The sequence below is a fragment of the Gopherus evgoodei genome, chromosome 4, assembly GCF_007399415.2.
Source record: "Gopherus evgoodei ecotype Sinaloan lineage chromosome 4, rGopEvg1_v1.p, whole genome shotgun sequence".
NCBI lineage: Eukaryota > Metazoa > Chordata > Testudines > Testudinidae > Gopherus > Gopherus evgoodei.
Window position 1 is genome coordinate 90,061,201 of NC_044325.1, and position 25,943 is coordinate 90,087,143.

The window sequence follows — 25,943 nt, forward strand, 5'->3', positions numbered from 1 at the left end:
TGGTTTGTCTGAAGTTTTTTTTGTTTGGGGAATGGCTGTTGGTTATTGTTTTAATTGTTACCCATTTGGCAGATTAATAAGCTAACATTCAGATCACATGCACCGGCTTCATACTGTTTTCCTCAAAGCAGTTGAATTCTGTGGGAGCATGGAGGGCCCCTTGAAGTGGGGGCCCTCCATGCTCCCATGTCTGCTCTGAAGTGTGTGGGGGAATCATATTTGCATAAAGCTTTCATCCATATTCAGTTTTCCCTGTCTTAGTTTTATGAAAATGGAGGGAGATAGGATTCATGCCTCACTTCTCCAGATGGATGGTCATTAAGCGATTTTATGATGAAGAGACTCTTTAGGGGGATGTTCCTTTGGAACATACAGCTATGATACTCTCCTGGAATTAGTATACTGAACAATCAAAGAGTGTGATTTCAGTTTAGGATGTCTGAGACCTTTGTGATGCTGTGTTAATTGGAAAATAACTTAATTTTGTTTTTACCAAGTGTCCTATTCAATAAAGAGCTAAAGAAAAGGATTTCATATTTTTTTACATGAACAGCAATATTCTAGAAATTTGATGAACAAAGGCTTTATTTTTAAACCTCTGCTCTCTCATTTTGTGTAGAGCCTCTGGTAAACATAGCATAGGAGTATAATCACATAATGACAGAAATGTGGTGAAGCATTTTAGAAGATTGACTTATTTTAATTCTCCATTTTTCATCGGGTTCTGAAACCATTGTGTTTTATTTTGAGGTAAATTATCCTATTTATCATGTGTGCATAAATACCCCTATGAATAATGCAGGAAGCTGGAATGGTAAAAGTAAAAACTACAGACCTGTCCTCAAAGGACAGGATTAGCATCCTGCAAGAGCGTATTCAAAACCAACTGGTGTCCCTGTTGTACAATGGAAAAATGCACCACTTCATACCTTCTGCTAAATCACCATAATGGAGTGTTATCAGATCCTTTAATAATCCTGTACAGTAACTCCTTCCAGATGGGCATTGTGAGCAGGGCTTAAAATGAAAAAAGGTTGGGAGGAGAAGGGCACCATGGGGTGGGGTAGGGTGGGGGGAAGAACTGCATTGCCCGTTGTTAAAATATAGTTAAGTAAGAAATGTAAAAATTACATTAATGCAGACTTCATGTTCTGCACAGCTGAAAGTCACACATTCATGATAGTCAGAAATTGAGATTCCCACAAGAATATAAATCTGCTGCGTCGCACATGCACACTATTTGGTTTATATTATATATTTTAAAATGTACCACTTGATCCAAAGTCTGTAAAAGTCAGTGAGTCAATGAGAGTCCTTCCATTGCTTTCAATGAGTTTTGGATTAACCTCATAAAGATGAATATACGATAAAAACTGTTTTATCCAGCACTTCACCACCCGAAAGTCTGTATAAACTGGCATTTCTGACCTCCACTGAGATTCCGGTTTATAGTCCAGTTGGTGCAGGGCCAGAAGGGGGTTGGAGCGTGGCAAAGGGTGTGTAGTGTGGGCTCTGGGAGGGAGTTTGGGTGTTGGAGGGGGCTCAGGGAAGCGGGTCGGGGCACAGGAGGGGATGCTTTTAGGAGGAGGCACAGCAGCCGGTTCTACATGTTGCCTCTACCCACAGGCACCGCCTCCACAGGTCTCATTGGCCGTGGTTCCCAGCCAATTGGAGCCGTAGAGCTAGTGCTCAGGGCGGGATGAGGACCGAGCTGCCTGCTGTGCCTCCACCTAGAAGCAACCGGGGACAGGTTTCCACTTGTGGGGAGCCACCCAACGTGGGCACCCACCGGATCCGGCACTTTGCACCTTCTCCCGTTACCCTACCTGCTTCCCTGAGTCCTGTCCCACACCCAGACTCCCTCCCAGAGCCCATGCCCTGCACCCCCTCCCATACCGCAACTCCCCCACACCCAAACTTCCTCACTCTTAGTTATCTGGAATTTTTCACTTACCAGTATCTCCATTCCCCCAACATGCTGGATAAAACAGCTTTTACTGTATTAAGCTATATATTTAAGGAGGCATCCTACTATCTCCTTTCCTTTCCTCCCACTCCCCACCCCCATAAATGCTTGTAGAGGGCCTTAATGTAGTGGAACTTTTGTGCTTCTCCAGAAATCTTGTGCCCTTAACATAGAATGTGGAACATTGGTTTGGGGTGGGCTGGAAGAGGAGCAGCGCACACGGACCTGTAACTGCACAGGTCCAGCAGTCATTTCCTGACAGCTGCGTTAGGGCATAGTCCCAGAACAGTTTTGTAGTACTTGTTTGGGGAATCAATGCAATTCTGTTGTACAGTGCTGTTTTTATTCTTAATTTGCTGCTATATATTTTCCTCCCTTTACTTCCTTTTAACACGTCTTTTTGTCTGGAAATCTATATATAATATGCACACTATAGCTTTGTAGGCCATTAAATCATATACTGTAGTGAAAAATCTGGCACCGATATATGTATACCATATGCATATAAATACTGTGTACTTATGGCACCTTTGATCCAGTGATCTGAAAGTGCTTAATGTAGATGAGTGAGTGTATAAAGATGGGAAAACAGAAGGGTGAAGTGACTTATTTGAGGGAGCCAGTGACAAACCTAGAATAGAACCCAGATCACTTGATTTCCAATCGTCTTATCCAGCCATTAGATATTGCAAAATCTTCTTATATACAAATACTCCACATAAAAGTGCTTCCAAGAACTATATGAGGATAAGATGGAGAAGATCCAGCTAGGTCATCTAGCCAATGCCCCTGACAGTGTAGGCTTGCAGTCTCCATTGTATGAAATACATACTTTAAAACATCCCAGTTTACAAAGACCCCTTTGTTCTTAAATCACTCAGTATTTACAGAACAAATTCATAAATATTGTCCATGTATGACTTGCTAAAAATAGGGTAAGGGATAATAGGATCAGCTGAAGGGCCTTTTCTTTTTTTCTTTAGCCTTTGTGGACATTTGTGCAAGTGTGGGGGCTAACCAACTGTAATGCATTAGACGAATGAAAAGCCTACTTATTATTTTCCCCTTTGCCTTGCATACAGTGCTTCAGATGTTTATCAAAATTTCATCGACTAACCCTTTTCTCTATTCCTGTAGGAAGCTACAGACAAAGATGGTGTTAGTAGGTTAAGGAAATAATCAAATCGAGAAATAATCAGTGATATTTTATTTTTCCCAACATAATGTGCATAGCCTCACGTTCTGACTCTCTTCTCCATTCTTTAAATAGGAGCAAATGCTCAGTTTTGGTCTCTAACCAGGAGAGCTCTCTAAAAAGCAATCTACTACTCAGCATCCTGTACCATAAACCTAAATCAGACATTCTTTCAAATGGACTCTGCTTTGAAGATAAACTTAACTATTGATTTCATAAATTAAAAACAGTAGAATTGAAGGGAGGGGGGGTCAAGTAAAGGACTGACCCAAGTAAACAATTTTTAGATCAGAGCGCTCTTGGATTCAATACAAGGGCAGAAAAAGAAGCAAGAAGGATTCATTTGCAAATAACCTGCAGTAGCAAAGTCATGCACTTCCCAAATAGGATTAAACTTGTTCCATCAGCCATGACATGTGAAAAGATCATGGTTATAAATTCCATTTGCTGTAATGAATTGAAAGCATCTGAATTTGCAAGCAGCGCTCATCATTGATGGACAGTTAGATTTGTACATAATTTTTAGCATAAAAACAAGCTTCCACAAAATATAAAGTACAGACGGGTGGCAGCAGAAACAGAGTTTAAAGAGTAAACAAGCTGACTTTATTATTAGACAGATGTTGAAGAATGCTAGAAATAAATGGTAGTTGTAGGCTAGCGCTGTAGAAAATTATATTGCTTCACTTTTAAGCAGAATATGAACACAAAAGTGAAAGGGGGGCTTTGTTTAGATTCCTGAGTTAGATTTAAACAAGAATAAATACCATTATTAAACAAAAGAAAGATGAGTCTGTCCTTTTGTGGTGCACTGCTAATACAAAATAATAAATATAATTGAATTTGGAAAATACTTGGTTCTGATCTATACTGGTCTACAGCAGAATAAATTTCACTGAAGTCAATGGAGCCACACTGGTGTACAATATTTGTAAATGGAGATAAGAATCAGACTCAGATTGCTCAGTAAGATCCCAGTCTTGCATCAAGATCCAGGGGTGAGAGCCCTGTACCCATGCTCAAGGCAGAATGAGGCCAAAGTCTGCAGATTTCCATTGTGTTTGTGATACAAGTTTCATTCTTGTTTCATATGCTGTTGACTAGCTAGGAATAATTCTCAGTGGATGAAAGCAGCTCATCCTTGTTGAAGGAAAGACATTAATTTATAATTGGAAAGATCCCCTACAGTGGTGCTGAAAACTGTCGAAGATTTTTTAAAACTGGTTCTGGCTAAACAGAAGAATAAACCATTTTTTATGAACATCATGAAAATATAACAGCTTCTTAATTACTGGAAGGTTAACATAAAATTAATTTGCTAATTTTAATTACAACCCTCCAAAATATACTGCATAAATGCTCAAAGGAGAACAACAGCCAGGTGCCAGCACTAATCAGCCAAGATTATTACAGATTATGATGTTAAAGAAGGTTTAGAAAAATCCTTAGTAAAAGTAACCCATGTTTACTGGAACTCTGCAGGGAATCAAACTTTCTGTATATTTCCACTGCTACAAAATTACAGGTATATTGCCATTTGTTCACTCTTTTCCAGAGGATCTTATAACTGCAGCTGAAACATATGATTGCCTTTTCTTTCTATCACATGCTATTACAATGTATTAACTTTAATCACAGAAACAGTGTGAAAATTGTAATTTCAGCAAGATGTTATTTAATTTTGTAAAATGTGTTGAACACATAAAATCCTGTACAGTGGCCAAACATTAACTCTTGAACAGAAATCCAGTTGCTGAAAATTTGCCGTCTTTTGCAGGCTGTACTGGGATGCCCAGTTTGGAGATTAGGCATATTATTAACACTGATTAGGGATCATTTCTATCACCTTTGCTCTCACTGCATCAGACTGTCTGGTCCAGCCAAACTCTAGGGCCCAGAGGGCTTTCCTCAGTCCCTGGGCAAGCTAGTGCCCTGATCTGGTTCCCAGGGAAAGTTAAAATAGTGCCATGGACCTTTCAGCCAGTCTCAGAGGCTTCCCAGCCATGATTCTTTTTGTCCGGCCATCCTACCTATATTTGGGGTCAGGAGAAGCATCATGGGAGTCGCTACAGCAGCCCTACACCAACAGAGAATTTCCCCTATGCCAAGAGAATCCTCCGAGGGGGGATCCAATGATTTTAAGTCTGCACTGCGCTGGAGGACTAGTATAAAGCAGACCTAGTGGAATTAAGATCATACCCAGTAAGACTACTTTCATAATTAAATAATATTCCATGTAATGGTGATAGAGTAGGGCCCTTAGGATCAGAATTGTACACCACTTCTACAACACTTCAGAACACCACCAGCAGTAAGAATAATCTCATATTTTATTTTGGATAATTAATCTTTCATTCTACAGCGATACTTCAGGATTCTCAGAAAAAGATACGGAGCAAATTCTCAGTTGAGAATCTCCCTCAGAATGTTTTATGTACATGGAAAAAATAGTTCCTTACCTCTGAATAAAAACAGCTTATTTACATATTATAGTAAAATTTGTATTTACTTTTTATGTTTCAGATGTCCTACTTATTGTTGTTTTTTGCTGTTGTTGAGCCAACTGTGTGTTTGGTGTTTGGAACCATAACAAAATACAATCCATATTTTAAAGGAAGACTTTAAAAAAAAAAAAGCATCTAAAATGTTGGTGTCAAAGGAAATTAATTTCCTGGCTGGCTTGTGTTTTTCTCTGAGGCAGATATTGATGAGTGTGCAGAGGGGATCATTGAGTGTCACAACCATTCACGCTGTGTTAACCTCCCAGGGTGGTACCACTGTGAGTGCAGAAGTGGTTTCCATGACAATGGAACCTACTCACTTTCCGGGGACTCCTGTATTGGTAAGCAAAGATCAGCATAGAGCTTTTTTTTCTTCTGCATGGTGTCATACACTGACTATTTGAGACAGCATGTCCTGAATGGTTACTATATTTAAGGCAAAAATTAGGATGTAATTAACCATTTGTTAAGCTCATCAGCGTCCTTAGTAATACAATGTAGACATTGATAAAAGAGATCTGAACCATCACATTTCTGAACGGTTATGTGGAATACGACAATCCGAGGTCAAACATCTGACTTGCTGTCCTTAGCCATTTATCACCATAAGTAAATAACAGGGCCCCATGTAGGTTGTTTTGCAAGTGTGACAGGCTACAGAATATGAACCATCACTTTCAGATTTCAGCACAAAGATTTGGGAACACACTTAATCATAAGTCAGTGTTATTCATTGCGTATTATCATTTGTATTTATCTTGTTTTATTTTTAGGCCTCAAATGCTTTCTATGCTGTACGTACTGTATTTGGAGAACAAGGTCATAAAGACACAGATTGAAGACATTTTTGAAAGTGTGTAGGAATCCCACTCTATTGTTAGGCTCTGTGATCTAGTGTTGAAAGTGGGGACCAGGAGTCAAGATGCCAGGGATAAAGTCCTGGTTCTGCCACTTTTATATACTATGTGTAAACTTGGTTTGGTCACTTTACTTCTGGGGCACAAGACTGCATGTAAAGGTGCCAAGCAGTGGGAACACCACAGAGCAGATATTGAGCAGAACATTCCTCTTCTGTCACCACGTTACTTCCTTTGCACAGCCCTAGATATGACTCTTCACTGACTCTCCATATGATAGTGTGTTGATGAGATCTGGGCTAAAGGACAGGGAGGCAAGGACAGCCATACATACCCCAGCTGCTATATTGCATTCTTCTGAATACTGTGTTCTTAGGAAAATCTACAATGTAAGTTTCTATAGTTCCTTGTAGCGATTTCTCCACAAAAAAATCTCACACCCAATAAACAACTTGGGCCCTGCTCCCAAGCTCATAGATTCATAGAATATTAGGGTTGGAAGAGACCTCAGGAGGTCATCTAGTAAAATCCCCTGCTCAAAGCAGGACCAACAACAACTAAATCATCCCAGGCAAGGCTTTGTCAAGCCAGGCCTTAACAACCTCTAAGGATGGAAATTCCACCAACTCCCTAGGTAACACATTCCAGTGCTTCACCACCCTCCTAGTGAAATAGTGTTTCCTAATATCCAACCTAAACCGCCCCCACTGCAACTTGAAACCATTGCTTCTTGTGCTATCATCTGCTGCCACGAGAACAGCCTAGGTCCATCCTCTTTGGAACTCTCCCTTCAGGTAGTTAAAGGCTGCTATCAAATCCCCCCTCACTCTTCTCTTCTATAGACTAAATAAACCTAGTTCCCTCAGCCTCTCCTCGTAAATCATGTGCCCCAACCCCCTAATCATTTTCATTGCCCTCTGCTGGACTTTCTCCAATTTGTCCACATTCCTTCTGTAGTGGGGGGACCAAAACTGGATGCAATACTCCAGGTGTGGCCTCACAAGTGTTGAATAGAGGAGAATAATCACTTCCCTCGATCTGCTGGCAATGCTCCTACTAATACAGCCCAATATGCCATTGGCCTTCTTGGCAACAAGGGCACGCTGCTGACTCATATCCATCTTCTCGTCCATTATAACCCCTAGATCCCTTTTCTGCAGAACTGCTGCCTAGCCTTTCGGTCCCTAGTCTGTAGCGGTGCATGGGATTCTTCTGTCCTAAGTGCAGGACTCAGCATTTGTCCTTGTTGAACCTCATCAGATTTCTTTTGGCCCAATCCTACAATTTGTCTAGGTCACTCTGGACCCTATCCCTACCCTCCAGCATTATCAACCTCTCCCTCACAGCTTAGTGTCATCTGCTAACTTGCTAATGGTGCAACTCATGCCATCATCCAGATCATTAATAAAGATGTTGAATAAAACTGACCCCTTGGGGCACTCCGCTTGATACCGGCTGCCAACTAAACATCGAGCTGTTGATCACTATCCATTGAGTCCGACAGTCTAGCCAGCTTTCCATCCACCTTATAGTCCATTCATCCAGTCCAAACTTCTTTAACTTGCTGGCAAGAATACTGTGGGAGACCATATCAAAAGCCTTGCTAAAGTCAAGATATATCACATCCACATCCAGCTCCGGCAGCTGGGCCCCGGACCCTTTAAATTGCCAGCGAGCCCCACTCCCACAGCCCCAGGGTAGTGGCAGCAGGGCTCCGGCGGTGACATAAAGAGCTCCGGGCTCCAGCCAATGTGGGGAGTCCAGGCCCTTTAAATCGTCAGCCCAGCCCCGCTGCCACAGCCCCACGGTAGTAGCAGCAGGGCTCTGGTGGTGACTTAAAGGGCCCAGGGCTCCCCGCAGCAGCCGAAGCCCCGGACCCTTTAAAGCTCTGCCCAAGCCCCGCTGCCGGAGCCCCGGGGTAACGGTGGCAGGGCTCCAGCAGTGATGTAAAGGGCCCAGGGCTCCCTTCAGCAGCCAGAGCCCTGGACCCTATAAAGGGCCGCCAGAGCCCCGCTGCTACTGCGCTCTATGCAAACCCATGTTATATCCAGTCTCGTTATAGCAGGGTAGCAGTGTATATATTTACCATTAAAATCTTTATTTTGCACTGTAAATGCATTTTGAGGTTTTGTTTCATATACACAAGTGGGAAGGTTCTCCCTGCTAATAAAAAATGAGAAATGAAAATTTCAGTTGTCTATTGAGAGAAAATGGGCCTGATTTTGTGCTAAGTAAAGTTAGTGGAAGTTTGGTGGAAGACTGGGCCTATAATTTAAGAGAAAAATCTACAATTAAAATTCAAAAGCAATACTTTATAGACTGTCCAACAAAATTTTATTAGCTTTTTATACTTTGTCCTAAACAGACTCTTTCTACCAGGCAATGTATGCATTCCCAATGGTCAATTTCATGAGGGTGGTTGTGTCAAAAATAATTAATTTCACAGCATTTCATGGTTTAATAGATACAATTCCACATGAAAGTCATTTATACTCAAACATATTCTTAGATATTTAAAATTCTGCTCTATTTATTTAAGTATTGTAAAAAGAGCGTGTCAGAGACAGTCTAATTTTATCACAAAGTAAAGCAATATGAAATAACCCAAAAAGGTCCCAAAGAGTACTAAGCATAAAGGACATCTATAGAGTTCTTTCATGCCTGCCTGTCTCAGATATTTCAGAGGTGCCTACCATCCTGCTGTGTAAGCACTGGTAACAAATGTAATAAAGGCCTTGGACCAAACCATGATTGTAATTCCACTCTCTACAGTCTACACCAAAAATGTATTTAGTCCAGTGTTGTCACAATTTTGAATTGTCCAATTTCCTCTTTTATAGATGGGTGCACTACCTGCTAAAGTCAGTAGTCTGAGTTGCAGTTGATGGGAGTTGTGTTCATGTAGTAAGGGCAGAACTGAGCCCAAAATGTTGCATTCCATGCTATATTAGAAGATTGAAGAGCAGTGTGCTTTCTTCAAAGCAAACTGCCCTTGTTTTGACCTGCACAGTGTGTTGGAAGTTCACGAGGTGAGACATTTTTCTCACCATGTGGAAGCAGGAAATGGAATGTGAAATTGATGGGATTTTTTTAATTAAATAGCTTTTCTGAGCCATCTGCTGCTGAGCACCACAGCCAAAAAGAGCAAACCAGTTTCTGATCATCTTTTATACTGGTTTAACAGTTAGAAATTAAACAGCGAATTCTGCTATTCAAGTAGATCATTTAAAGATTAAACTGTTAAATTCTTTTAAAAAATATGATTATACTGTGAATGAAACATGAATGTTACAAGCACATTCCAGCTGAAGATAAACTAAAGCCACGTTACCTGAACTCTGATTTGAACCACTTTATAAACATATTTCCATGATAAAGTATTTAGAGCCCAGGCCAGAGTCATTAAGCTGTTTATTCTAGATGAGAGAGGTTTCATCTGCATAGCAACTATCTTTGCTTTACAGTCCCATGTGCATGAGAAATTGTGGGCCAAAATCACAGTAGAGTTACTCCAGGGATGAATTTGGTCCAGTGTTTAAATATTTTGTGATTAATCTAAGAACATAAGAATCTAAGAATGGCCATACTGGGTCAGACTCAAGGTCCATCTAGCTCAGTATTCTCTCTTCCAACAGTGGCAAGTATCAGATGCTTCAGAGGGAATGACTGGAACAGGGTAATTACTGCATAATCCATCCCCTAATGTCAGCTTCTGGCAGTCAGAGATTGAGGGACAACCATAGCATGAGATTATGTCCCTGATCATCTTAACTAATAGTCATTGATGAACCCATTCTTTTTTGAACCTAGGTGTATTTTTGGCTTCCGCAATATCTGTTGGCGACAAGTTCCACAGGTTGATTGTGCGTTGTGTGAAGAAGTACTTCCTTATGTTTGTTTTAAACCTGCTGCCTATTAATTTCATCGGATGACTCCTAGTTCTTGCGTTATTTAAACTCCCTATTCATTTTTTCCAAACCATTCATGATTTTATAGACTTCTATCATAATCCCCCCCTTAGTCATCTCTTTTCTAAATTGAGCAGTCCCAATCTTTTTAATCTTTCCTCATATGGAAGCAGTTCCATACCCTTTATCATTCTTGGATGTTTTTTGTTTTGTTTTGCCCTTCTCTGTACTTTTTCCAGTTCTAATCTTTTTTGAGATGGGGCAACCAAAACTGCATGAAGTATTCAAAATGTGGGCATTTCATTGATTTATATAGTGGCATTATGATATTTTCCTAATTTTTTCTAACATTGTTAGCTTTTTTGACTGCTGCTGCTGCACACTGAGCAGATGTTTTCAGAAAACTCTCCATGATCTTTGTCGAGTGGTAACAGCTAATTTAGACCCCACCATTTTATAAGTATACTTGGGATTATGTTTTCCAATGTGCATTACTTTGTATTTATGAACATTGAATTTCATGTCATTTTCTTTTCCAGTCAGGAAGATTTGTGAGATTCCTTTTTTATCTCTTCACAGTCACCTTTGGACTTAATTATCTTGAGTAACGTATCATCTGCAAAGTTTTCCACCTCATTGTTCACACCATTGTTTTCACATAATTTATTAATATTATGAACATCACAGGTCCCTATGCAGATCTTTGGGGACCATGCTATTTACTGCTCTGTACTTAAAAACTGGTCATTTATTCCTACCCTTCGTTTCCTAACTTATAAATAATTACTGATCCATGAGAGAACCTTCCCTCTTATCTCATAGCTAATTATTTCACTTAAGAGCCTTTGATTTGGGACATTGTCAAAAGCTTTCTGAAAGTCCAAGTATGCTATATCCATGGTATCACCCTTGTCCACATGTTTGTTAACCCGTTCAAAGAATTCTAATAATGGTGAGGCATGATTTCCCATTACAAAAGCTATGTTTACTCTTTCCCAGCACATCATGTTCATCTCTGTGTGTGAAAATTCTGTTCTTTACTGTAGTTTCAATCGATTTGCCAGGTACTGAAATTAGGCTTACCTGCCTGTAATTGCCAGGAACACCTCTGTAACCTTTTTTTAAAATCTGCATTACATTAGCTATCCTTTAGTTATCTGATACAGGAGCTGATTTAAGCAATAAGTTACATACCACAGTTAGTAGTGCTACAATTTCATATCTGAGTTCCTTCAGAATTCTTATGTTGATATCATCTGGTACTACTATCTTATTACTGTTTAATTTATCAGTATATTCCAAAGCCACCTCTATCAACGCATCAGTCTGGGACAGTTCCTCAGATTTGCCACCTAAAAATATCAGGTGTATTGGGTGTGGGAACCTCACATTCCCTGCAGTGAAGACTGATGCAAAGAATTCATTTAGCTTCTCCCCAGTGGCCTTGTCTTCCTTGAGTGCTCCTTTAGCACTTTTATCATCTAATAGCCCCACTGATGGATTTGCAGGCTTTCTGCTTCTCATGTACTTAACTATTTGTTGCTGTTAGTTTTTGTCTTTTGCTAGTTGCTCTTCAAATTCTCTTTTGGCCTAATTATACTTTTCTTTACAGAGATGATGCTCCTTTCTATTTTCCTCACTAGGGTTTGACTTCCAATTTTTCAAGGATGCCTTTTGCCACTAACTGCTTCTTTTATGTAGTGGTTTAGCCATCATGGCATTTTTTTTGCTGCTCTTATTGTTTTGTTTTTATTTGGAGAATACTATTAGCTTGAGCTTCTGCTATGGTGTTTTAAAATAATTTGATGCAGCATGCAGGCACTTCTCATGACTGTTCCTTTTAACTAGCTTCCACATTTATTGTGTAGTTTCCCTTTTAGAAATGAACTGCTACTCTGGTGGGTTTATTTTGTATTTTCCCACCTATAAGGATGTTAAATTTAATTACGGTCACTATTCCCAACCAGTTCAGCTTTATTAATCTCTTGGTGAATATTGGAGCCAATCCTTGCTCCATTTAGGACTAAATCAATATTGCTTCTTCTATTGTGAGTTCCAGGACTAGCTGTTCCATGAAGCAGTCATTACTGGTGTCTAGAAATTTTATATCTGCATCCCATCTTGATGTGACAAGTACCCATTCAACATGGGCATAGTTGCAAATCCCCGCTTATTATTGAGTTTTCTGAGAGTTTTTTGGCATCTCTAATCTCCTTGAGTATTTCACAGTCACCATCACCATCCTGGTCAGGTGGTAATTGCTATGCTCTTATTATTCAAGCATGGAATTTCTATCCATAGAGATTTTATAGTACTGTTCGATTTACTTAAGATTTTTACTATATTTGACACTATACTTTCTTTCACTTATAGTGCCACTCCATCAGCGTGACCTACTCTATCAGTTCTGTATATTTTTTACGCTGGTATTTCCATGTCCCATTGATTGTCGTCATTCCATCAAGTTTCTGTGATGCCTATTACATCAATAGTAATAGTAATAATAGTCTGTTGAATAAACAGTGTTGCATCACAGAGGGCCAAATCCTGGAGAACAGAGAGTAGCCCAAGAATTTTTCTTTAGTAAAGTTCACTCAAAATTCACAGTGCAGAAGGAAGAATTCCTCAGCCCCAACAGACAGTACCTGGTGCACAGTCACACAGCCAGTGCTACTGCTAAATATTGGGAAGTAGGGGAGATTGCTTGTTGCTGCTTAAGCCTCCTTTTGGGGATTTGCAATTATGGATATGCTCTGTGTGGGCTCTCTATTCTGCTCTCCTCTCCCTCATGGTAGTAGACAGATGGCCATGGAGCTGAGCCATCTCTTGAGTGGATTATCTGTCTTCTGATCCACAAAACACAGAAGAAATCCATACTTTCTCTTTTGTTTGGATTTTACAGGCTAGCTTAAGAGTTCATCCCAAATCAGTATTAAAATGAAATATGTTTCCATCCTGATATTCTCACAAATGATGTCACTTTAACAAAATGGTGGCTACCAGCAAGGAGCTCAGAATTGCAGAGTTTATTTTTATTTTTAGTTCCAGTTCCAGCATGCGCATGATATTATATGCCTTTTACAATACCATGTTCAGGGCAAATGATGGCTGCTTTGATGTGTGATTTCCACAGTGAACTCTGAAAACAAAAGCAGATGGGTTGTTTTATTTCCCCAATCAAAAATCCTGCAATTATACAAGTAGGGAACCTTCTACTTTCTGGTCTTTACTAATGGAAAGGCCATTCAGAGAGTTAAGAATGTTCATGTGATATATTGTGTGTGTTTTGCCATTTAGTAGTTACCACACAAAAGTATTTGACATCCTTCACTATTTCGCTATCCTAAGTACAGATCAGATGCTGCTGTCTGGCAAGTGTATGTAAATATTGGCGACTTAATGGCATCCTCTGTTGTTACCACCACCAAAACAAGGAAATGTGAATCAAGGACAACAATATATGCCATCATGTGCCAGCAATGCCCCTCTACCATGTACATTGGCCAAACTGGACAGTCTCTACGTAAAAGAAATGGACACAAATCAGACATCAAGAATTGTAACATTCAAAAACCAGTTGGAGAACCTTCAGTCTCCCTGGCCACTCAATTACAGACCTAAAAGTCTCAATATTACAAGAAAAAAACTTCAAAAACAGACTCCAACCAGAGACTGTTGAATTGGAATTAATTTGCAAATTGGACACCATTAAATAAGGTTTGAATAAAGACTGGGAGTGGATGGGCCATTATACAATGTGAAACTATTTCCCCATGCTTATCTCCGCCGCCCCGCAGTTCCTTATATCTCCTTGTCAAGTGCTGGAAATGGGCCATTTTCATTACCACTACAAACAGTTCTTTTTCTCTCCTGCTGACAACAGCTCACCCTAACTGATCACTCTCCTTATAATGTGTATGGTAACACCCATTGTTTCATGCTCCCTCTGTGTGTGTGTATTTTCCTTCTGTATTTTCCACTACATGCATCCGATGAAGTGAGCTGTAGCCCACGAAAGCTTATGCTACAATAAATTTGTTAGTCTCTAAAGTGCCATAAGTACTCCTGTTCTTTTTGCAAATACAGATTAACATGGCTACTACTTTGAAAGGACAACACTGTGTCCTGGTGTTTTTATACTAAATGAAACATATGCCTGTCAGGCCACACACACCTGTCTAGTGGAGTCAGATAAAAAAAGATATTAGTCCAGTCCATACAGATTAATCTTTACCCAATTTTCTGTACGTAAAATGCTGCTCACCAGTGCAAGACTGCTCAAAGGCTGGAACACTCACTTCCTGAAGTGGTTCAGAGCCTCACTCTTGCAATTTGTCTTGCAAGCATTGGAAGCAACCCAACCCCTGTAGCAGGTCCCTTGCATGTTTGAGCAGAATAAATTCCAACCTCCTAGGAAAGCCCAATAAACGTACTCACTATACCAGAACACTGCAGGATTCCGTCATTTTAATCTTAAAGAGGTGTGTGAGCCAGGCCTTGCTGTAGTGATGGGATGGCTTGTGTTAAAATGAGGGAGACCATCTAGGGAACAGGAAGAATCACTGGCTTTCCAGCTCTAAGAGAAATCTCAACTCATGTTAGTCAGAATTTAGCATATTCTGGGTGCAAGAATGCTTCAAATCCAGGGTTTGAAATTTGATTAGTGTAGCTCTAATGTATAGCATGCTGCAGCATTCTCTTAGCCAGTGTGTAGATTTGAAAACAAAAGAAGAAAAAAAGCTTTCTGTGCAAAAGATTTCTTTTGAAAATCCTCCCACATGCTGAATTTCTCTTTTGTCACTTCTGTACTGTTAGATGGGGTGAGTTTGAACCAGATACAAAAACAATAAGCTGAATAGATATCCAAGAAAAACCTTTAGAACTTACTGTATTGTCATGCTTGTAATATTGGAGTCCATGTCTGCTGCAGGTAAACTATGAATAACCATAGCTCACTTCATAAATATCAAGAGACAACCTCTCACTCATTCAGTGAGGCTAACTTATGCCTCAGTACTCCTGATGCTATCACAGAATTGTCACTTAACCTACATAAAATCTCAGAAGCAAGCTTCCTTTGTCTACTTTCTTTTTCAGTATCTGAAGTGCCTTGGCATTACCGTACATTTAGCACCAGCTACCTGACTCCTGAATGATCAATCACTTTACTGTAGAAATTTCTTAGTAGAATATAGAATAGCTAAGGAAAATCTGCTTGAGGGTTAGGTAGAACTCATGATTTAAATCCCATTTGAACCAATGGCACTTTTCACAACAAGAGCTGAAACGAAAGTTTTTTGTTAGGCAAGTTTTGTATCTTACATGTATCTATCTCAAAATTCCTTAGAGACTCTGCCATGACAAAATTCACAGAGTAGATTCTGTACTCTGGCCAAGCTTTGCTTGTTTCAAGATCGGTGTGGAAGTAAACATGGCTATAAGCCAGCCCGACACCTTCATGCTTGCTATCTGAGCAAGTCCCCCAGGGTAAAAAAAAGCAACCTCAAGCTATTGTATTTTGTACTGACTGCCAATGACCAGAGTTTGTTTCAGCAACTGGAGATTGCCAGGACTTAGGGTTGCCCCATCCACATCCTTGAGACAGCCCATATAGTGGCTTGAGTAACTGGAGAATTCCCCTCTAAGGGAGGACTTGATGGAGGGAGGGTTTTATAGCTGCTCTGTATCACCAGACTGATAATAAGGAGCCACGGCTGGCTTGTGAATAAGACCCCATGTGTTTAAAAAATGTTTTTACTTCTGGTGCAGTAAGACCTTAGATTGAAAGACTGAAAAGTGTAGCAGATTTTTAAAATTGTTTCCAACAGTTATCCTGTTTGTTTCCTTTATGGATGTCATGCATACTTTCTGTTCACAGTTACTTTTTCTGGTTCATTCTTCTTCACTAAAAAAACCCCTGCTCTTAGATTAATTTTTCAGTAAGCACTTTTAGTCATATCTGGATTTGTATAAGGATTTTTTAAAGCAAACCCTACATTTTAAACCTAACATACTTGACACTGTTCTTTTAATAGGCTGTTAGGCCTTTATGGATAAAAGTGATAAAAAGTTTTTCCAAGTAAAAATAGATCTTTTTTGTCATTCCCTTTTAAACCACAAGCACCTTCCATTAATTTTGATTTAAAAGAATAGAAAATAAAGTGCTAAAGTGACAAATTACTTGTGAAAAATAATTTGGTCAGAACAGTGTTCAGCTTTAACTTGAACATGCGTTTGTTGGAAGCCCAGCATACATTTGTCATATCAGATTATATTTTAGTGGCTTTAATGGACTATAAAAGTTGAAATTCGCACTCTAGTAGGGTTTTTTTTTCTGCGACAGTTTATCATGATATCAGAGAACCGTATCGCGCTACTCACATGCACACATTGCAAGATGCTTTAGAAAAAATTGAAGTTTGGTGGCAAGAGATCAGTTTAATATTTCAAAGAAAACAAGCTAATGAACTTGTGTTGGTGCGTATATTAATAGAATCGAAGGACTGGAAGGGACCTCGAGAGCTCATCTAGACCAGTCCCCTGCACTCTTGGCAAGACTAAGTATTATCTAGACCAGTGTTTCCCAAACTTGAGATGCCGCTTGTCTAGGGAAAGCCTCTGGTGGGCCGGGCCAGTTTGTTTACCTGCCGCCTCTGCAGGTCTGGCCGATCGCGGCTCCCACTGGCCACAGTTCGCTGCTCCAGGCCAATGGGAGCTGCTGGAAGCCGTGGTCAGTATGTCCCTCAGCCCACGCTGCTTCCAGCAGCTCCCATTGGCCTGGAGCAGCGAACCACAGCCAGCGGGAGCAACAATCAGCTGAACCTGCGGACGCTGTAGGTAAACAAACCAGCCTGGCCTGCCAGGAGCTTTCCCTAAACAAGCATTGTCCCAAGCTTAGGAAACACTGATCTAGACCATCCCTGACAAGTGTTTGTCTACTGTGTTCTTAAGAATATCCAAGGATGGATATTCTACAACCTCTCAAGGTGATTTATTCCCGTGTTTAACAACCCTGACAGGAAGATTTTCCAGATGTCCAACCTAAATCGTCCTTGCTGCAGTTTAAGCCCATTGCTTCTTGTCCTGTCTTCAGAGGTTAAGGAGAATAATTTTTCTCCCTCCTCCTTGTACCAACCTTTTATGTACTTGAAAACTGTTATCATGCCCCTCTCAGTCTTCTCTTCTCCAGACTAAAGAAATCCAGGTTTTTCAGGCTTCCCTCATAGGTACAGGCAGCAAAGAATCATGCTCCAAAACGTCTGTTAGTCTATAAGGTGCCACAGGATTCTTTGCTGCTTTTACAGATCCAGACTAACACGGCTACCCTCTGGTACTTGACCTCATAGGTACATATTTTCTAGATGTTTAATCAATTTTATTGCTCCTTCCTGGATTTTCTCCAATTTGTCCACATCTTTTCTCAGATGTGACACCCAGAACTGACCATAACACTCCAGCTGAGGCCCAATCAGCATGGAGTAGAGCGGAAGAATTACTTCTCTGTCTTGCTTATAACGCTCCTGCTAATACAGCCCAGAATGATGTTTGCTTTTATTTTGCAGCAGTGTTACACTGTTGACTCTCATTTAGCTTGTGATCTACCATGACCCCCATATCCCCTTCTGTAGTACTCTTTCATAGGCAGTCATTTCCCATTTTGTAGGAGTGTAATTGATTGTTCCTTCATTTCTCTAGTTTGTCCAGATCATTTTGAATTTTAATCCTATCCTCTAAAGCACTTGAAACCCCTCCCTGCTTGGTATCATCCACAAACTTTATAACTGTATTCTCTATGCCATTTTCTAAATAACTGATGAAGATACTGAACAGAACCAAACCTAGAACTGATACACCCTTCCATCTTGACTGTGAGCCACTGAAAACTACTCTCTGGGAATGTTTTTTCAAGCAGTTATGCACTCATCTTATAGTAGCTTCATCTAGGTTGTATTTCCATAGTTTGTGTATGAGAAAGTCATAGGAGACGGTATCAAAAGCCTTACTAAAGTCAAGATATACTACTGCTTCCCCCCCATCCACAAGGCCTGTCACCTGGTCAAATAAAGCTATTAGGTTAATTTGACATGATTTGTTCTTGACAAATCCATGCTGACTGTTACTTACCACCTTATTATCTTTTAGGTGTTCACATCCTTCCACAATACAATGGCTATGGGTACTTTTGTAATACCTGAGGCAAATTACATCTGCATTAAAGGAAGAGGGAAGCTGGCAGAAATTGCAGTTTTTGATAAATGAATCCTTCCCTAATCTATATATGTTCTTAATATGCCCTCCTCACTATAGTATCCTCAGAAACATTCATGAAACACTGTGACAAACATCTGTCACACATGGTTCATTCTCTCTCTCATCCTCTCCTCATAGGGACAATTATGTGTACAGTGGACTGTTTTGTTTTGGTTGGAGTTTATTTGTTTTAAAAGTAATGTTCCTATGTATTTAAGTTAGAGAAGGCAAGGTCAAAGAAGCATGGCTTGCATTTGGAGTAGAAGGTGGTGACATTTCTGATGGTCATTAGTTCTCTGCAGTACTCTTGTCACCCCTTAACATAGGTTGTGTCCTTGTGGTACAATCTAATACAAAGATTGCAAGTAAGCAAGCCACTGAAGGATCTATTCCCATGCTACCTCAATTTGGCATTATGTGCATTTGTTGAGGGGAGCAGTGATTGTGCCACCCTTACTCATATTGAGTAGTAACTTACTCCACAAGTTCTCCCACTGAAATCTGTGTAAGATACTGCTTAAGCAGGCCTCAAGTGTTTTCTGTAAATGAATTAGACATATCCAGAGGAGAAAGATGGTAGTTAATCTCACTTCCTTCAGTGGACCCTCAATGAATTTGTCCCAAGAAGCGAAGATAACTGCCAGTGTTGTTCTAATCAGAAAGGGGCTAAGCAGGTTTGCTGCTTTGTATATAGTACCTGCCTCTTCAATTATAGCTGCCTAGCTTTATTAACAAACAAGTTTTTACTTCGGTACCACCACATAGAGCTGCTATGGCTGGGAAAGAGTAACTTCTGCACAACAGTGCCTCATGCATAATTAACAGAGTTCTCAACTCTTAACTGATCGCCTTCCCAGAACCTTTATGGTTGCTAACAGAGAAAATAGCAGTTGGTTTCACTAAGTGGGTGGTGATATGTTGGCATTTATCAGATATTCTCAGTTTGAGTCAAGCTAGGATTTCTGTGATAATGATAGAGATGATATATGAGACTTGTGATATCATTTATTACTTAATTTTAGATTCACATACTTGAAGTTGTATATTGTAATATTTAGGCCTGTAAATTGGGCTAACTTTTCTACAGCATTGTCACTCAACAAATTATTTGAGCTAAGTATGACTTGGACATCATAAAATGACTTTAAATTGCTGCAATATCCAAGGCAGAGCCAATTCATTATAATGGAGAATTCAGTCCACTTTCCTATGGCTATCCCAGCAAAGCCACTCTTGTAAGCTCATTTAGTGGTAAATATGGATTATTTTCTTCCATATTTTAAAATTGACTCTCTCTGTTCTTTTACTATGTATTCAATTACTCATTTATACCTGAGTAATTCCATTTGCTCTCATTTATAATGGAATAGCTGTAGTGAGATAAGTGAGTTTGGAACCAGGCCCTTCATCTGTTTACAAAACCCTCACAATTTAATGTCCAGTGGTGCAAAAATGAGAATATCAAATTAAGCTTAAAACTTTTTTTTTCTGAAGTTATTGGCAATGTGGATGGTTTATTCAGATGCTCAGAAACACAGTTGGCAACAAGAGAAAACTGCCACAGGGATGTTCTGAGAAAATTAGTTCTATTAAAAGTTCAGCTATCGAATGGATGCAACTTCTAAGCTTTTTATATTTGATTATTGACAAAAACATTTAAATAATAAATGCAATAAAATAATAGGGAACCATCATTTGCATTAAGAAAGAAAAATGAACTGAGCAATGATTAGAGGCTTACGCAGAAAATATGTTGCTTGGCTTTTTCTTGATTGGTTCTTTTGTCATGAATGGCCTGCTTGCTAGTTTGGGCAACTCTCGGTAGGGCATCGTCTTTATGTGCACTCAGCAGAGAACAACAGTTGCAATATGTAAATAGAGTACTTCTTCCCTTTTGGACATATATAATAGATTAAGTTGGCTTTGTTCAGTGCAAACAGGTCTGTAGTACTGAGAATATGAATAATGTCAGTTTCCATAATTGCTAACATCTGGCTTTCCATAAATCTGTTAAATTGCATGGAAGCAGAATTAGATTTCTGTGTCATAAGTAAAGCAGTTGCATGGAACTCTGTAGGCAATATGGCTCTATATTCATCTGTGAAATCCTTTTAGTTTTGAACAGTAAAAGGTACTCTTCTAATCGGCACTCTAATCCTGATGCATATTATATGTGCTATTCAGGGAGGTCTTAACATTGTTGGGAAGAAAATATTGACAATGCTTGCATCTATTAAATGTGAAATCACCAAAGGCAGAGTATGTCACATTTATTTTCAAGACAAAATACAAGGTCAAGCACCGAAGAGACAAGTAGAAGAGAGGCTTTTTCAGGAATGCTCTCAGACCCATTGTAGCTAATTGGTTATTGTCTTCCATTAAAATCACTGATTCAGTATCAGCTTATTCATGGCCCAATTTATGTCACAATTTGTTTTTTTTCTTTTTCTTGTCCTTTTGTCTTTTTCTTTTCATGGTACTCTGTCACCTGAGAAGTAATGGGACACAAGATTTGTTTTTCATTCATAAAGTCCCTTTTCCATAACCTGTAGTGGCTCTTCCAGGTGGTTTCCTTTATTATATGAAGAATGGGGCAAACACTAAGGGGGGTAAGGGTGGGGACATGAGATACTCCCCCCCAAAAGTCAAATTATAGCTAGTTGCTTTATCAGAGATGAGGCAGCAAAATATATCAGTGCCAGAGAAGTCTAAAGGCTGAACTGTGCCATTAGGAATACTGCTGAGCAAGAAGAATGGGAGTACTTGTGGCACCTTTGAGACTAACAAATTTATTGAGCATAAGCTTTCGTGGGCTAAAACCCACTTTATTGGATGCAAACAGTGGAAAATACATAGAAACACACACACACACACACACACACACACACACACACACACACACACACACACACACACACACACACACACACACAGAACATGAAACAATGGGTGTTGCCATATCAAGCCATGTCTACACTACACAGCTTTTAGCTACATGGTTGTGTCACTAAAGCTGTGCCACTAGAAATTGTGCAGTGTAGTTGCTGTTTGTTGGCTCTCCTGTTGCTCAAAAGCTTCCACCCCCAAAGAGCAGCATTTGCATTGTTGGCAGGAGAGCGCTCCAGCTAACAGAGCACTGTTCACACTGGCACTTGTCACCAGAAAAACTTTTTTCTTCAGGGGGTGGAGTGCGGGTTAACACCTCTGAATGACAAAAGTTTTATCATTCAATTGGCAGTGTAGACATAGCCTTAGAGACACCCCTCTCAGACCTGACTAACTCTCTGCTTCACCTTTTTTATCTTCACAACACCCCTATGAGGTAGGAAAGGACCACTTAAAGATGGGGACCAGAAGGTCTAACTGACTTGCCCAAGGTCACAAAGGAAGTCTGTGGCAGAGCAGAGAATTGAACCCAGTCTGCCAAATCCTAGGCTAGTTTCCTAACCACTGGATCACTGTTCCTCTCTAGGAAGGTTTTACTCAAAAGAAAACCAGGTTGATGTCGGAAGTACTGTTGGCGATGGAGTAGCTAACAGTCTAATTTCTGAGTTAGAACTGACTCTGTACTCTTTGTGTTTGAGAGGATACCATGCTTACAGAAATGCTTCTTTGGGATAAAATGTAAACCAGGGTCCTGACTGCTTGTGGAGGTCATTAAAGATCAGATGATACTTGCCATAGAAGTATCGTCATTAGCCCTATTATCCTGGCCAAATTCTAGATTAGCTTAGGTTCCTTACGTAAATTCCCTCAGCAGTTTCAAATGCATATTATATCAATCACTTCTTTTCCTAAACTCTTGTCTAGTGGTGCTGCATATAATAAAACAGTTGCCATATTTCAGCCCAGAAGTGTAGTGATTCTGCGGTGTGTTATGTAAAGTTTTATACAAAAGAGCTTTAGAATTCTTCAGAATGAAAAAAGCACTGTGTAAGATTTGATCATCTATTCCCATTCATATTTACATGTGTGTATGTACATACACAAAATGTATTTCACATGTATATGTATATAAAATGCTTCATCTCATCCAAATCCAAAACTTTGTGCTGCAATGTGGTTAAGCTTTTTGGCAGTTATATACAGTATGAAAACAGGGCCAATCTATTCAATTGCATTTTAGTTGGAAATTCTGTCTATCTCATCTTAAATACTGCTCGAAAGATCTGCTGGAGAAACATGCCTATTTTCCAGATTGCGCTTAACTCAAAGATCTCATAGCCTTGTCTCCAAGAGATCTCCTGGGCACATTACAACTTGGAATAATTAGATTCTGTCTATCAGCATGTCCCCAGCAATTTCAATTAGATACAATATTTCACTTCTCCTCCAGCATTAAGTGGTTTGGTAGTTTAAAGTCATCAGTGAAAAATAGGTGCTTTCTCCAGATTTTGTTTATGCTAAATTCCCTGTTGCCTTGCTCAAACTTGCTTTTACAGCATGGCTTTGTATAGCTTGGGAGCTCTAGGATTTCTTTTCTATATAAAGTACCTCTGATTTCTTTCCTTTTATTCCCTTCCTCCTCCTCCTCCTCTGTGGCCAAAGACTGTGATTGATTGCCTTTAGTAGGGGGAAGCTTAGATCATGCTCGGAGCTTATGAAGAATTGTGTCTTTCTAATTCAGTCTAAAACTCAGACCAGAATGTGGCCTAATTGCAGAGTCACTCTAATTGTCCACTTGCTCCTGATCACTGGGAGATCACTTTACACCTTGCCTGGCCAATCAAGTTTGTCATTGCTATTTAGCCCCAATAGGAATGTCAGCTTTTACAGTTAAGCATACGGTACAGGTTTAATAAGCCTAAATTCTGTGTTTCATACTCTCGCACCACCAAGACAGACAAGCAGTATCTATTCAATCATAAATTCCATGGTACAATTTCTCACTTGAAACCAAGATTAGCAGTATAAACTGGTTGTGTTTTGCAGATATTGATGAATGTGCCTTAAGGACCCACACCTGTTGGAACGATTCAGCCTGCGTGAACTTGGCAGGAGGTTTTGACTGTCTGTGTCCCTCAGGACCATCTTGCACTGGTGACTGCCCACATGAAGGTGGCTTGAAGCGGAATGGTCAGGTGTGGACGCTGAAGGAAGATAGGTGCTCTGTTTGTTCCTGTAAGGTGAGTTCTACGAGGCCTGCATTTGTGTTTTCTTAGATTTTCTAGTGTTTTCCTTCTGTGAAGAAGCTGAGCTTTGATTCTTGTATACTTTTGCGGAAGCTAGTCATAACCGAAGTAAATCCACTTCAGAAATAAGGTTTATTCTGATTTGGTAGCAATCCTGTTTTGACTTAACCAGACCTCTAGGAAACTTAGGTTAAAAGGTATTGGGCCTGTTTCTCTTCATTTACATTGGTCTAAGAGAGGAGTAATTCCACTGATGTCAGTGGAGTTTCATAAATGTAAATCTGGTTTTAGAGAGACATTCAGAACCGGATTCATATCTTAGTTATACTTGTATAAATCTATGTGACCGCTGAAGTCAATGGTCACAATCCTATTGGCTACAGTAGAAATAAGACTGATCCCTTGTATAAGTATAGGTGAGATCAGAATATGGCCCACTGGAAATATGTTGGAAAGGGGGGTAGAAATTGAATATTGCTCCTGCTGGTGAGGGTCTGTGTGCCAATTTGTTGGAAGTTATAAGGAGGCTTTTAACTCCCATAAAACTAGAGTAGCATAGTGGTGGATCAGGCCATCAGAATCAATACAACACTCAGAATTCACTGCTGTTTGTTTTAGGTTAGAATGGAAACATGGTCAGATTAACACCGTTAATTACGCATAGCAGTGCCAGACACTGTACAAATCCCTCCCTTCAGGAGTGGACATATGCAGCTCTGTTGAATATATAGTGAGTTTGTATTGTAATCGTAGAGAATGTCTGGTTCCATGGAAGGATTTCCTATCACTGTAATGAACAGCTTAATATACGTGGAGACATCTGGTCAGCCTTTGTAGAGTTTTAACGATTAGTATTTTCATCTTAGTCTTGTAATTTATGCTTTATTTGTCATGTTCTCACTGTGACTATTTCTTATGCCGAGTTCCTCTTAGTATTTGAAAATATGTGATGTGACCAGCTTGTAGATAGTGGCATATTATGTAGCCATTGTTCCTCCTTATTTTATTTTTTTTCTTTATATCTTCTTCTCTCACTCTCATTTCTTTCTTCTTTAATATTTGCACTCTATTTTATTTCAGGATTTGCTTTATTTTCAGGAGCCAAATCCTGGACCCTTGCTCAAAGCCACTTTAAGGGGGTCTCCGTGGTTCCTCCCTGCTAGTACACAGAGCACCACTTCAAAGGCTCTTTAAGCCCATAGGTTGCAATAGCAGCCACTTTGCTCCCAATACACCAAGGATTGGTCAGTGAATCTGCAAAATCTCAGACCCATTAGCCATGACTTCACCTGTTGACTGCTGTCACAGAGACAGCTGCCACAACATTTAAGCAGTGTGGAATCCCTCTGCGTGTCCTGCACTTGGGGGTCATCCAATCTTACAATCTAGGGGAGTGGGATGAGGGACAGGATACGGCCAACTATATTATTTCTTTTACATGTGTTTATCTGAGTTTTGAAAAATGCTACTCACTTGTTTTGCCCAGAACAAGCAAATTATTGTTTTGTATATATGACTAAAATCCCCAAAATCATTAAATAATTGTTTAAAAGGTCAGGTGCATAAATTTTGTCCGTAACCTGGTACATTTCCATGATACTTTTGCAAGTCTGGCTTATATTAAAACTAACATAAAATTCTTCATTCAAGAAAAGACATGCTATTCATAGTAAAGGCTATAAGAATTATGTCATTGACTTCAGTGAACCAGCTTCTAATTCCACAAGTAGCCCCATTGACTTGACTTCAGTGGGGCTATTCAAGGAGTGAGATACGATCCAACATTAATAATTGTATCAGACTCATAGACGGAAGGGACCTCAGGAGATCATCTAGTCCATCCCCCTGCTCAAAGCAGGCCCAATCCCTACACAGATTTTTGCCCAGATCCCTAAATGGCCCCCTCAAGAATTGAACTTACAACGCTGGGTTTAGCAGGCCAATGCTCAAACCACTGAGCTATCCCTCAGAAGCCATTCCTGCTCATCCTGGGCCTGAGGGGATATATTTTTTTTTAAAGTGAAAGACAAGGGATTACGGTAGCACTTAAACATAATATGGTAGATAATCCCTTGCAATCATATTTGTTCCATGAGGACAAAATTTATAAAAACATTAAAAATTCATAAAGCTT

At 39.8% G+C, this 25,943-nt stretch overlaps 1 protein-coding gene across 2 annotated transcripts in view; it reads left to right on the top strand.

Moving 5' to 3' along the window:
* Nucleotides 1–25,943, top strand: part of NELL1 (neural EGFL like 1) — a 454,792-nt gene that overhangs the window by 413,530 nt on the left and 15,319 nt on the right. Inside the window, exons 16-17 of one of the 2 annotated variants that reach the window (XM_030560164.1) lie at nucleotides 5,863–6,003; nucleotides 23,610–23,803. In XM_030560164.1, coding sequence (XP_030416024.1) covers nucleotides 5,863–6,003; nucleotides 23,610–23,803 — 335 coding nt within the window. The remainder of the gene's footprint in view (nucleotides 1–5,862; nucleotides 6,004–23,609; nucleotides 23,804–25,943) is intronic. The other variant, XM_030560165.1, reaches the window with a different exon arrangement.